Source organism: Puma concolor, chromosome F2 (assembly GCF_028749965.1).
Source record: "Puma concolor isolate L17-30 chromosome F2, mPumCon1.1.hap2, whole genome shotgun sequence".
NCBI lineage: Eukaryota > Metazoa > Chordata > Mammalia > Carnivora > Felidae > Puma > Puma concolor.
This window is the reverse complement of record NC_141684.1, coordinates 9962691-9976674: the sequence shown is the minus strand read 5'-3', so window position 1 is coordinate 9976674 and position 13984 is coordinate 9962691. Positions and strand designations below refer to the sequence as shown.

At 48.0% G+C, this 13984-nt stretch overlaps 1 protein-coding gene across 1 annotated transcript in view; it reads right to left on the bottom strand.

Moving 5' to 3' along the window:
- Nucleotides 1–1256: 1256 nt before the first annotated feature.
- Nucleotides 1257–13984, bottom strand: part of HHLA1 (HHLA1 neighbor of OC90) — a 36485-nt gene continuing 23757 nt past the window's right edge. The window contains exons 13-16 of the mRNA XM_025923047.2: nt 13872–13946; nt 8013–8169; nt 3307–3389; nt 1257–2127 (exon numbers count right to left, since the gene is read on the bottom strand). Coding sequence (XP_025778832.1) covers nt 2084–2127; nt 3307–3389; nt 8013–8169; nt 13872–13946 — 359 coding nt within the window. The 3' untranslated portion in view covers nt 1257–2083. The remainder of the gene's footprint in view (nt 2128–3306; nt 3390–8012; nt 8170–13871; nt 13947–13984) is intronic.

Sequence of the window (13984 nt, the reverse complement as noted above, 5' to 3'; positions counted from 1 at the left end):
CCGACGTGGGGCTCAAACTCACGAACCGTGAGCTCATGACCTGAGCCGAAGTCGGACGCTCAACCGACTGAGCCACCCAGGCCCCCCTAAACAAACTTTAAATGATAGTCATGCTCAGTCATAATCCCCAAGATGTGGGATGGCTGGGCACCCTCCGGTTTCCCCCACAGACAAATAGCCAGGGTGTTGGGACCAAGTCTCTAGTCCCACCTTCCCTGATGATAAATTACTCTTTGGGGGAAACTCTGGGAGCCTTTCTTGCCACAGATCCTTGATTAATAATATCAACTTTATCCATTCGAGAAGGTCTGGTCAGGTCAACACCCACCTGATGAATCGTGCTCATTTTTTGGTTCCAGGTATGGTCCCTTTGCCCTAGGAGATTTCCTGTGTCCTCCTCAGCTTTGCAAACGAGAGGGCCCTTTGCAGGCCCCCAGAGTCGTGATGGCAGGTGTAGTTCATGAGCTTGGCATTTGCATAACTTTGAGGGCCTCCCAAGTGTTCCAGAGGTTAAAACTAAATCTTTTCTGCGCATGATGAGAGGAGGGAAGTCTCTTCCTGAAGTTCAAGTTCTACCTTTCTGAGAGCCTTGTTGTCCACAGGTAGTCGGGGCAAGGGCACTCAAGTGTCTACCGATGGGGGGAAATCGTTTCTACTTGGACTGTGAATAGAGTGACTTTTCTCACCAAAGGGCAGGCATGGGTCAGAGAGGGTGGGACACCAATGCCCGGGCCGCATGTTAACATGAAAGACTGGAGCTCCAGGCACAGCAGTGAGGGAGCACGGGGTCCAACACGGGCCATTGGAAAGAGCAAGTCTGCTCAGTAATGCTCTGCATGGGGACTTGGCATTCACAGGGGTGTTTGCAGCTACTGCGGCCTGGGGAGAAATTAAAAGGGACTCGAACCGATACAGGGACACCTTAGCCCGTGGGTGCCTGGGAAAGGGTTGACTCAGCAGGGCTACGGCATTGAACCCTGCATCTTCCAAAGAAAAGTCCAGCCCTGAACAGCTCCTGGGGGTTAACCTCCGAACCCTCGGCTGACAAGAGTGTCCTTAGACCTGGAGCTTTGGGTCATGCCAGATGCTCCAAGCTAACAATACAACTTATAGCAGGGGCCTTGGGTCACGGCGTGTCGGCTTGACCTGTGGAGAGCCTGAAGACAGAGTAACTTCATGCCTCTAGGCTGATCCCCAATTAAAGCCCTGGACTCCATGGCTCGGGTGAGCTTTTCTGGTTGATGATACTCCATACGTGTTGTCACATGGCATTGCTGGAAGGATTAAGTGCTGCCCATGCAACTTCGCCGGAGAGGGCAACGGGAAGCTGATGTCTGGCCTCTCCCGGGCCCTGTCCCCTGCACCTTTTACCTTTGCTGACTTTAATCTCTAGGCTTTCGCTGTAATAAGAAGGAAATGTGAGCATAAAAGCTGTTCTGGCTCCGGGAGTCTCCTATTAGTGAGTCACGGAACCCGAGACCCCCAAATACAGCGGGACCCACAGACGAGAAATCGACACAAGACATCAACAACAGAAAAGCCACACTTCCTCCGGGGGAAGGTTCTCATCACCTGCTATTTAGGGGCATGGAGAATTATCGGGATCCCATGGTCAGCAAGTCTGATTACTTGTATCTAACCAAGCGTGGGTTCGTGGTGTAGAGAAATCCTACGTGACTCTCTCCAGGGTATGGGCTCCCCTTTCCTAATTTATCGTGTTGTCTTCCTAAAATCCCAGGTGTAAGTCACTCTGGGTACTGTGTCAGAGTCTCAGTGCCTGGACTCATTTGTTCTGGCTGCTGTGATACCCCTCAACCCATTTCTCCCATCTCAGGATCGCCGTAAGCGTCATGGGGGATTCTTGACCGTGGATTTAGGTTTCAGGGCAGCTCTAACACTTGGCCTTCCCCCTTCCCAGGGTTCACAGGAGAGAAAGCATTGCTACTTCCCCAAAGAACCTCTTTCAGTTAATTGATGATCTAGCTGGAGCCTGGTGAATTCTTCGCATCCAGCCAACTTGGGCCGGGGCCGGGGCCAGGGTGAAGGGATGTCGCCCGGTTTATCGTTAGGTCCCATCATCTTTTCACACGGACAGGCAGATATTCCGGAGGCATTTTTGTTTTAAGGCTGGAAGAGAAGAAGAAGAGGGAATTCAAGGTACTGAGAAAGAAGGCAACGCTACAGAGGCATGAACTCTGGCCCCACAGCGATGGCCCAGGCTCCTGGGGGGGAGGTGGGGGGGGCAAGGGTGTGACAGGGCAGTGGGTGGGGACTCAGGAGTCTGTGTCAGAGAGGAAGGACGTGGGCCAGACGCCCTGCCGGTTGGCAGCGAAGTCGAGAAGGGGACAGCTCTCCAGTCTCCACTCTCCGCCCGGCGATGGCTTCGGGTTACCCAGCTGTATCTACCTCGTGCCCCCAGTTTGCAAAAAGCTACTCTAAACTCAGTAACGTGTTGTCCCCTAGATGGAATATGTTGTTCGTGTGGAGATTTTCATGCGGCAAGAGCGAAAGAAGAGCTATTCGACTATAAGGAGCGACCAAGATTTCCCGCTCCCCCTGCCCACCCCCGGGTGAAGGGATTTGGACTACTGAGCCCCCCACCCCCACCCCACCCCACCTCCACCCCGAATCTTGGCTCTTGTGCTGCAGAATAAAGGCAATGCAAGTCCCATGTGGCTCCACCACTTTTAGGAGGCCAGAGTCCTTTGACTTGATTGTCCAGGTAGATGACTACACTGTCACCTGGGCGGACCAGATAAGCCAGATCAGCCACTTTTGTCTGCAGGGGTGGGAGGGAAAAAAAGCTCGCGTCTGGCCTCTCCGGGAGTCAACGGGGGCTCTGCTACCATCTAAGACCAGGAGAGGGGTGTCATACACCCTGCTCGTAGCACCTCATGCTGCCTTCTTATTCTTGGATTCTTCCTACTCATTCTGCTTTGGTCAGGAATTTGAGCGTTCACAATGGGGTCTCTTTTGTCTGATCTTTCTTCGTCCATTTGTATTTGTAGCTTACATGGGAGTCAGGGAGGATGAGAAACTTGCCCGAGATCACACAGAAAGCCATAGTGCTTGGCTGGGCTGACTCCCGCTTTGTTTTTTCTTCCCCATACCTAATTGCAAACATCCAACTGTTAGGTGAGCAGGAATCAGAAATATCCTCCACTCTTTCTGTCTAGAATTAACGACGACCGCCTGAGCTGCACCTGCTCTTTTTAGTCCCTAATGAAGACGGGACAATCACTGAATTCTAGAGCTCCTTGAGAGAAGGCATTTATTGCCGAGCGCCAAGGTCAAGCGTCTACTTACTGTGTGAGTGGGGCACCCTTTTCACCCTCTGACAGATGTATGTTGCATTCTTCAGAAACCAGGAATAGTATTCAAGACAGTACCTAAAGATTCCAATCAGAGTGGAAAGCAAACGTCATCCCTTGTGGCTAACGGAAGACAAGCATAATTTACAAAGTCATGGGCGCCTGGGTGGCTCAGTAGTTGAGCGTCTGACTCTTGATTTCAGCTCAGGTCCTGATCTCCCGGTTGTGAGATTGAGCCCCACTTTGGGCTCCCCACTGAGTGTGGAGCCTGCTTGGGATTCTCTCTCTCTCTCTCTCTCTCTCTCTCTCTCTGCCCCTCTGCTCCCTTTCCACCCCCCTCAAAAAATAAATTAAAAAAAAGTCATAGCGGCCAATTATTCACAGCAAGGAGGCCCTCTCTATCTTTACAAGGTGTGGGGGAGGGGGGACAGAGGATGAGCCTGAGAGGCGGAAAAAGCTTAGACTTCGGAGTGAAGAGGCTGTATTTTTAGTCCTGTCATCTTCCCTTACTAGGACGTGTGGCTTCAGGCTGAGTATTCAATTCCGTGGGCCTCCGTGTTTCCATCTACACACGAGAGGAAACCATAGCGCCCCCACTCACCGGTTACCTCGAGGATTAAGCGAGGTAACACTTGCCCAGTTCCTGAGCAGGGCCGGGCTCGCCACAGGTGCTCAGCAAACGATGGTGTTCGTTTATGTATTTGAGGGGCAAGTCGGGGCAAGAGCGCAGGGCTTTTCCTGTTAACCGGGCAGCGAGTACTTGCGAAGTAATATCCCGCCCTGGGCCGGGCCTGCAGGGATCTCTTCTCAGGGCTTCGGGGAAAGAGCGCTGGGCACATGCCTAGGGAGAAGAGCTCTCTGTGCCGCCGGCTCACCCCGGGACCCCAGGTCTTTGCTGCCCGAGCAGCTCCTCGTGGGATGCTTAAGGGGGTGCGGCCGACCAGCTTCTACTTTCCCTCCTATCGGCACCATTCTGTGAGTCCAGCAGACTCTGGGGAGCAACTAACTGCTCCAGGAAAGCCGGCTGCAGAGACTCCCCGGGCTCCATCACCCTCAATTTACAGGACACCGAGACAAGGAGGGAACTGGGGCACGGGATGAACTGATTTGCCTGAGGACGCGCTGCTCTCAAGAGACAGGGCTGGATTTTTACCCCGGTGATCCGCTTCGTGCCAGAGCACAGCGCGATTCTAACGGGGCTATCCCCACTTTGCGGAAGGAGGCACTGAGGCTCAGAGAGGCCAAATGACTAGCCTCCATAGCTTCTAAGTGGCAGCGCCTAAAACTTTTTTTAACCATATATTGAATTTATTATGTAAAAAGCTCATGCAAAACACCGAATGTCAAGAGATAAGAAGAATAAAACATCACGACGAGTCTAGAGAAAGAGAGACGAGAGTGAAAAATGAAAGAGTAAGAACTCGTAACTCATAGAAGTGGGAAAACCCTCCAAACGCATTCCAACTTACTAGTAATCAAACAACAGATTTAAACCAATCAGATACCATTTCTGATCCATAAATTAAACAATTTAAATGATCGCATCAGTGCTGGTGAAATTGTACGCCATTCTCGGTTGGAAAGCAGTTTGGCAATAGGCACCAAAAGCTTTAAGAATATTAATTCTTTTTAATGTAAGGTCCCTTTAAAAATACTGACCTTGGGGTCCAAATATCTGGATTTAAATCCTGGCTTCTCCACTTACCAACTGTGTAAACTGAGGTGACTTAAATTAACATGCCTCATGCCTCAGTTTCTTCCTTTCTAAGATGAGAATAATTCTGATAGTATCTACTTTACTGGATTATGAGGATGAAATGAATCAATACTTGCGAAGTTTTGGGAATAGTGCCTGGCACCATGTGCTGTGTAAGTTTGCTAAATGTGAATAGATTCAACTATTTTAACAACTTACTCCAAGAAATTGCCAGTTGAGAAAAAGCTTTATATACAAAATTATAAATTCTCACTATGTATAATAGCAAAAAAAAAAGCTATAATAGAGGAATGGTTATATCATTGAAAATTAAAGAAATATGCATTCATTAAAATTATGTTCATGCCTAAATTTAAACCCAGGTCTGTTTGGTTTTAACCCTGCCCCTCCATACGGCACACGAAGCTACCTACTAGCTTTGAGGGCCCAGCTCTGTGGTCCCAATCCCTCCTCACCCCACCCCCACCCCCAGTTAGCTTGACAGTGTGCAGGTGTGGCCAGATTTTCTTCTAACAGCCGCAAGTTGCTTAGAAAGCTTCCAAAACAGGGGCGCCTGGGTGGCTCAGTTGGTTAAGCATCCGACTTCAGCTCAGGTCATGAGCTCATGTTCGTGAGTTCGAGCCCTGCGTCCGGCTCTGTGCTGACAGCTCAGAACCTGGAGCCTGCTTCGGATTCTGGGTCTCCCTCTCTCTCTGCCCCTCCCCCCACCTCTCAAAAATAAACAAACATAAAAAAGAAAGCTTCCAGAACAGAGAGGACATCAAAGTACCCTGGGGATTGGGTTCAGTGTGTTGTGAATGAAGGAAGAAATGCACAGCTCAGAGCAGTAGCTGAAGCTATGGGAAGAGTGAAAACTTGTTTGCATGAGCTTACCAGGAGCCTGAGAGAGCAAAGTCCTTCTGGAAAGGGACCTATGCCGGGGACAGTGGCCGGTCACCCTTGATGTGGCCACATTGCATATCTCGGTGGACCTACAATGTTCCAGGCTGCCCGTGCTATCTTTGCACCTGCTCTTTGCCTGGAGCGTCCCCTCCCATTTCCTGCCCCAGAAGCTTCTGTTGATTCCTCCATCCAGCTCTAGTCCTTAGTTACCCTGGGGCCCACAGCGCATACTGGGGATCTGCTATGGCGCTTCTCATAGTTTTGCAGTTTCTCTTTGCATGGCCGACTTCCCCACTCGAGCATGATTTTTTGATCACAGGGGCTGTGTGATTCAACAAACACACTGAGTAAAGCCAGCCTCCCACTCTGTCATTCGTAGCCTGTACTCAGGGTTTAGGAGGAGATTATAGAACAATTTACTATTAAGTTAAAATACAGGGAAAGGAAAGGATAAGCTCAGGTTCATAGATGCTTCATTTCTCTAAGTTTCGACTTAAAACTCCTCTCTGGAAACTTCTGCCTTCCTCATTTATCCTTGCACCCAGTATTTGCTATATAGATAGTTTTTTTAATGTGATTTTTCTCCAAGGGGATACGATGAATAGGTTCTGCCTCATGTGTAACTTGGTTCTGTCCCTTACTGTGTTATATATATATTTTTAAATGTTTGTTTTTATTTTTTGAGAGAGAGTGAGAGGGACAGAGTGCGAGTGGGGGAGGAACAGAGAGAGAGGGAGACCCAGAATCTGAAGCAGGTTCCCGGCTCTGAGCTGTCAGCACAGAGCCCGACGTGGGGCTCGAACTCACCGACTGTGAGATCATGACCTGAGCCAAAGTCGGATGCTTGACTGACTCAGTCAACCAGGCATCCCTACTATGTTATATTTTGATTTGTGTTTATGACCATTTCTTTCTCTCATCTATGAGCCCCTCAGTTTCTGGGTCTATTTCTTTTTCTTTTAAGTTTATTTATTTATTTTGAGAGAGAGGGAGAAGGACAGAGAGAGAGTCCCAAGCAGGCTGCGAGCTGTCAGCATGGAGCCTGATGTGGGGTTTGATATGGGACTCAAACTCACGAACCACAAGACCATGACCTGAGCCAAAGTCGGACACTTAACCAACTGAGCCGCCCAGGCGCCCCTCTGGGTCTGTTTCTGATTCATCTCTCAATTCCTGTGGATCAGCCTAAAAGATAATTACTAGAGACTCAACTCGTGTTGTTGATTTGAAAAGCTGGTAGAAAAAAGTTCTAGCCGTGGTCTGATCCTGTAAGAAAGCATGGCGGCAATGCCTCCATGTTGCTTGCTAACACCCTCGGGTCTATGGACCTTGCTCACCTCCCTCTCTGGGTGGAGGAAACATCCACACCGATTGAGGGATTCAAGACAAGAACACAATGAAAAGAGGCTGCAAACCAACCTGCACGGGGTTCAGAGCCAGTGGGTGATGGAGATTTGAAAAGCTGAAGGGTCATGAGCGGACTCCGAAAGTGACATTAAAGACCTGAGAGATTGGCCCCGGGCCACCGGAGCAGAAGTATTCAGCCACGTTTGTTTGGTTCTGGATTTACAACCAATAAGAAACTCCAGAAGAAAGGGTAGAACGTCTGTACCCTCAAGGGTGGGAAACTGCCCACGCCCAGAACTTCTAATATGAAACCGTGTCTGCCTTCTAAATTTCTTTTTACAGTCTTCACGTTTGGCCAGCAAATGAGTGTCAGGGATTTAGAAAGATCTGGAATGTAGATGGGCATGCCCTCTGACTATTCTCTTCTGGCAGATCTCACCAGGCTGAGGCCCCCGGGGACTCCAGGACCCCACGAAGCCCTGTGAGATCATTGCACCAGGTGTGACGGAGCTCAGCTCAGCTCGACTCGACTCAACTCGGCTGTACTCGTGGTCCTGGGGACCCAGAAATGAATGAGGTTCCATGCTGGCTCGCAAGGAAGTGATGGTCTAGTAGAAGACTCACTGGAGAGTCGATTCCTTGACGTACCCCTGTCACCTCTCTCTGCCCGGTCACCTGGTGGCCGGCAGAGCATCCACACGGCATAAGCAGCCTCTAAATACTGACTCTGGAAGGTGGCAACTGGCCCAGGTTACCTCATGGCCTCCATCCTGGGGTCTCTCTTCTGGCTCATGCAGAGGCATTGCTGGAAAAAACGGCACAGCTCCATCAGGCAAGGGTTGAGCTTCCGGATGGCCAGGGGGAGGGGAGCGGCTGTGACGGTCCCCTCTTCGACCAGCAGCTGAGGACACCCTGGAAGATGCAACCCCAGACTGCTGAAATCAACAAGGTTTGAGCAAAAGCATCTTCTCCCTGTGCTTTAGTAAGTAGAGTCTCCCCGGATCTCAGGTGGCTCTGAGAGGGACAGGTGAGACAGTCTTGCTTCCTCAGTGCCCGGAAGAGCCGCCGTGAGAATGCACGAGACAGGTGGGGAAGGTTTCACTGACAGCAAATATTTTTTTTTTTTTTTTACTTTTTTTTTTTCAACGTTTATTTATTTTTGGGACAGAGAGAGACAGAGCATGAACAGGGGAGGGGCAGAGAGAGAGGGAGACACAGAATCGGAAACAGGCTCCAGGCTCTGAGCCATCAGCCCAGAGCCCGACGCGGGGCTCGAACTCACGGACCGCGAGATCGTGACCTGGCTGAAGCTGACAGCAAATATTGAAAAAGGATCTAGGGGCGCCTGGGTGGCTCAGTCGGTTGAGCTTCCGACTTCGGCACAGGTCGTGATCTCACACTCCGTGAGTTCGAGCCCTGCGTCGGGCTCTGGGCTGACAGCTCAGCCCGGAGCCTGCTTCGGATTCTGTGTCTCCCTCTCACTCTGCCCCTCTCCCACTCGTGCTCTGTCTTTCTCTGCCTCTCAAAGATAAAGAAACATAATGGAAAAAAAAGGATCTAAAGCATTAAACAGCAATGGATCAGGTGGAGGCATTTCCAGCGTGAGGGGTAGAGGATACGGTGACTCATATCCGGCAAGGGGATGGTTTGCTGGGAACTTCATAGGGAAGTGGAGAATAATTTGATGGAGCAGTGGGTATGGGGTGCGTGTGTGTGTGCGTGCATGTGAGTGTGCGTGAGCGTGTGCAGGCATGGGTATATGTGTTTGGCATGGGTATGTGGGCATGACTGTGTACACGTGCATGGGTGTACGTTACCAGATGATAACCGGGAGGATTAAATGAGAAAAAGATTTGTACTAAGCATGTTGCAAAGTTCCTGGTGTGGAATAAACAATAGACGGTGGCGATTATTGGTTTACTAAAAATGTATTGAACATTCCCTGCATGTCGGGCAGAATAGACACAAGAGATACAACACTAAATAAGAAAGGAAAAGAGGCTTCCTCTTACAGAGCTCACCTTCCAGTGATTCGAAGATTATACTAGGATATTGATAATAATCTTCCAACAAAGAATCACTAGCTGCTATCAAGAAAAAGGATCTAAAACCTGGAAATAAGTTCTGGGTATCGTCCAGCAGACTCTGTGGGGATTATCTGGTTATATAAGAGTGTGTGCCTTTGACTCATTTATTGAGTAGGTTTTTACCACTCTGAAGAGGTTAACTGATAGCAATGTAAATGCATTTTATGTGGTCAAGGTGCAATTGATTTTTGTCCAGTAAAAAAAAAAAAAAAAAAAAAAGAATTTATTGCTGTAGGATATCAATTAGCAAATTCGTTTCCAAATTCCTAGGATTGATTATAAAGATCCCTGTTCCTCAAACTCTATTGAACAAATCTTAATTCATTAATTAATGGTTGAATAATATTTCTGACATGTGTTCATTTCTTATTTTTGTGAGTCATGTTTTTACCTTTTTGAAAATTAAAATTTAGCAGTTTTATAAATATATATATATATATATATATATATATATATTTATTTTTATTTTTAATTCCAGTGTAGTTAACAGTGTTATATTAGTTGCAGGTATACAATATAGTAATTCAACAATTCCATATATTATTCCGTGTTCATCAAGATAAGTGTACTCTTGGGGCACCTGGGTGGCTCGGTCGGTTGAGTGTCCAACTTCAGCTCAGGTCATGATCTCACGGTTTGTGAGTTCGAGCCCCGCAACGGGCTCTGTGCTCACAGCTCAGAGACTGGAGCCTGCTTCGGAGTCTGTGTCTCCCTCTCTCTCTCTGTCCCTCTCCCCCTCACACTCTGTCTGTCTTCTCTGTCTGTCAAAAATAAATAAATACTAAAAAAGAAGATAAGTGTACTCTTAATCCCCATCACCTATGTATCCCATCCCCCGCCCCCCGACTTCCCCTCTGGTAATCATCTGTTTGTTCTCTATAGTTAAGAGTCTGTTTCTTGGTTTCTCTCTCCCTCTCTCTCTCTCTTTCTGTTTTTTTTTTCCCTTTGTTTGTTTTGATTCCTAAATTCCATATATGAGTGAAATCATATGGTATTTGTCTTTCTTTGACTTAATTTCATTTAGCATTATACTCTCTAGCTCCATCCGCGTTGTTGCAAAGGGCGGGATTTCATTCTTTTTATGGCTGAGTGCTATTCTATTGTGTATGCATACAGCATCTTCTTTATCCATTCATCTATCGGTGTGTATTTATTAAAGTGGAGAGAGGGCTTATAATGTTCGAGAACGATTTCATTAAAAATGTAGGAAGGAAATGTATTTTGAATTTTATCCGGAGTCAATTAGAACAGTAAACCCTCCAGGGCATTTGTCAATTTTTGTAAAGATGCTATGACTTTTTGCTTTAACTTACTGAGCACGTGCTATATATCAGGTACTTTCCTAAGTTCTGTACCTACATTATTTCATTTAATCCTCATGAAAGCATGTAGTGTGGATATCAGAAGTACTATTTTATAGGAGAGGACACTGAGGGTCTGAGTGATTCTGCAGTTTGATCAGTTCTACAGCAGATAGTGACCTCGGCAAGACCTGAGTCTGGAACCTATGCTTGTAACCGCCACACTTTAGGGTCTGAACATCCTTAACATTCCTGAGGCTCAACATCCACATCCCCTCTCCCCTTCCCAGCGTCTCCCAGGCTTCTTCATCTCAGGAAATGGCACTTCGCCGCTCAGTCGTTCAAACTTGGGAATAACGTTCGGTGACCTCCTGGTGATCACTCTACCATAATTACAGCCTCTTGATTCTGTCTCCTGAGCACCGCTCGAGTCTCCTTATGCACACAACCAGCTCCCAGCTCCAGCCCCCATCATCTGTGGCTGCGGTCAGTACAAGTCTCCTCACGAGTATCCCTGCTCCTCCCCTCTCCTCTTTAGTCTCCACTCTGCAGCCAGAGAAAACTCTCTGCACCACAAATCCGACCACGTCCCTTCCACTTGTCCGAGGAGAGGTCCACGCTCCTTCCATGGCCCTGGGGACCTCCCCCTTGCCAGCCTCCGCACCCTCACTCCTCATCATTCTTTCTTGTAGCATCAGAACTCCAGCCACAGGGAATCTCTCAGCCCCTGGGAAACATCGTCCTTTCCTGCCCCAGTGCCTTTGCATAAGCTGTGCCTCTGCGTAGAATGCATATTTAGAGGCAGCCCTGTGCAGATGCCTCTTTCTTTTTTGAATTTTTTAGATTTAGTTATTCTGAGAGAGAGAGAGAAAGAGACAGAGAGAGAGAGAGACAGAGAGAGAATCCCAAGCAGGCTCCATACTTAACATATGTAGCCCCACATGGTGCTTGAACTCACGAACCGTGAGACCATGACCTGAGCCGAGATCAAGACTCCAGATGCTTAACCGACTGGACCACCCAGGCGCCCCAGATGCCTCTTTCTTAATCAGTGAAAACTTCTTCAACAATTCCTCCAAATGGAGCTAATCTCTCCTTCTCTGCATGCACACAGCATTTACCGCTTTTTCTCTAAAGAAACTTCTCAATCTCTCCCTCAAACTGTGATTATTTTGTACAAATGGAGCATCTTGGGAGAGAAAACCTAGAAGGTTGGGATGAGCACAGGCTTTGGAATTAGACAAATCTAGGCTCAAAACAGAGTCACATTTTATCTGTAGTGATCACCGACATTGCCTCATGAAGATAACACTACCTACCTTGCGGAATTATTGCAAAAAGAAAAAGTAAAAATAGGCTTAGCACGGTGCCTGGGAAACAGTAGGAGCTCAGTAAACATTCATTGAATGGATGAATGAGTAAATCTCAAAAGACTCTGCGGCATGATTTGTGTGTGTGTGTGTGTGTGTGTGTGTGTGTGTGTGAATGGAAACAATCATTTATTGGAAGTCATCAAACCCCTTTATTTTATACTAATATTGCTTATCAGATGGATGGTTGGATAGAAGGATAGAAACACAGAGATAGATGGATAGATGATATACCGAGCTATATTAGTAGATATAGATACAGAAAAAGATATACATACAGATAGTTTTAAATACAGTTAACTTGTTTTCTGAAACTCAGGCTGACAACTGCCCTTATCTGCTCCGATAATGTGTTTCTTTAGAACCTTTGGGGGAAAATGGCTATAATTTGGGCCGGCAGTATAATCATGGCTTTGTGTCTGAAAGGCCCATTCACCGCAGGTTGGGCGGGGGTTGGAGGCAGATCTCTGCTGTATGAAAAAAAGAGGCTGTGTCGTCCCCAGGAATTTAATAATGCTCCACTGATATGTGACTGGAGAGTCCAGGAACATTCAGAAAACTAGTATAGAAAGGCGTCCAGGAGTAGGAGGGGCCTGAGGATTCAAAGCCGCTTTGAAGGACTCACTTTGTATCAATTTCTGTCATAGACTCACTTTGTATCAATTTCTGTCCTACAGAACAGAAAGGAAGGGATGTATCAATTTCTGTCCTACAGGGGTGCCTGACTTCAGCCAGGTCACGATCTCGCGGTCCGTGAGTTCGAGCCCCGTGTCAGGCTCTGGGCTGATGGCTCAGAGCCTGGAGCCTGTTTCCGATTCTGTGTCTCCCTCTCTCTCTGCCCCTCCCCCGTTCATGCTCTGTCTCTCTCTGTCCCCAAAATAAATAAACGTTGAAAAAAAATTTTTTTTAAAATAAAAAAAAAATTTCTGTCCTACAGAACAGAAAGGAAGGGAGTGAGGCATCCCAAAGTGGAAAGATGCAATGCATCCCCAGACACCGAAGCCCCGGGCCTCTGTGAGGGATCTCAAAAACCCAGCCATTAAGCCCTGGACATAAGCCTCCTTGAGAATTCCATAAAAACGAGGTGTCAGAGGTGGGGAAGGCAGGGTGTCCTTTAAAATGGAACAAAAAGCAGGGCGCCTGGATGGCTCAGTCGGTTGAGCATCTGAATTCGGCTCAGGTCATGATCTCACGGTTCGTGGGTTCGAGCCCCGCATCGGGCTCTGTGCTGACGGCTTGGAGCCTGGAACCTGCTTCGGATTCTGTGTCTCCCTCTCTCTCTGCCCCTCCCCCACTCACGTTCTGTCTGTCTCTCTCTCTTTCTCTCTCTCTCAAAACTAAAAAAAAAATAAACATAAAAAATAACAAAATAAAATGGAACACAAGTAAATTGCACCTGGGGAATGGAGGTTGAGTTTGGGAGTCATCCTTTACCCCTTACCCCTTCTGCTGCCCCCGTGGACATCAGGCTCAGTAAAGGAACAGCCTCTGTTTGGCTAAGCGCACAGCCCCTAGCTCAATAGGCGTTCACTCGATACAAGTTGATTGGATGAAGTTATGCGGAACTCTGTCGCTCCAAATCTCTTCCCCACACATTATCTTACTCAATCCAAAACCCGGGAGGGATAAAGACAGTTTTAGTGCCTGCAATGATTGTTATTATTCCTACTTCACAGTCGAGGGAGCTGAATTCCTGAAGCTGAGCGCGGGAGACCCCCTCTGCAGTAAATGGCAGAGCTAGGATTGAATCCCAGCGGCCTGAACCTACATTTATCAAACAGACCTCTTTTTGCGGCACGACACAACCTCGTTGCAAACAAACAAAAGCCACAGAGCGGCGGGCTGCTGGTACGTACTAGAAACCTGGTGGGGTCCCGGGGCCAGGGCTGGTTCCTCTCCAGGAGCAAATGGCCAGGCCAACGGGGCGTCACCTGCAGGGGGCGAGAATGGCCTCGCAAAAGTCAGCGTG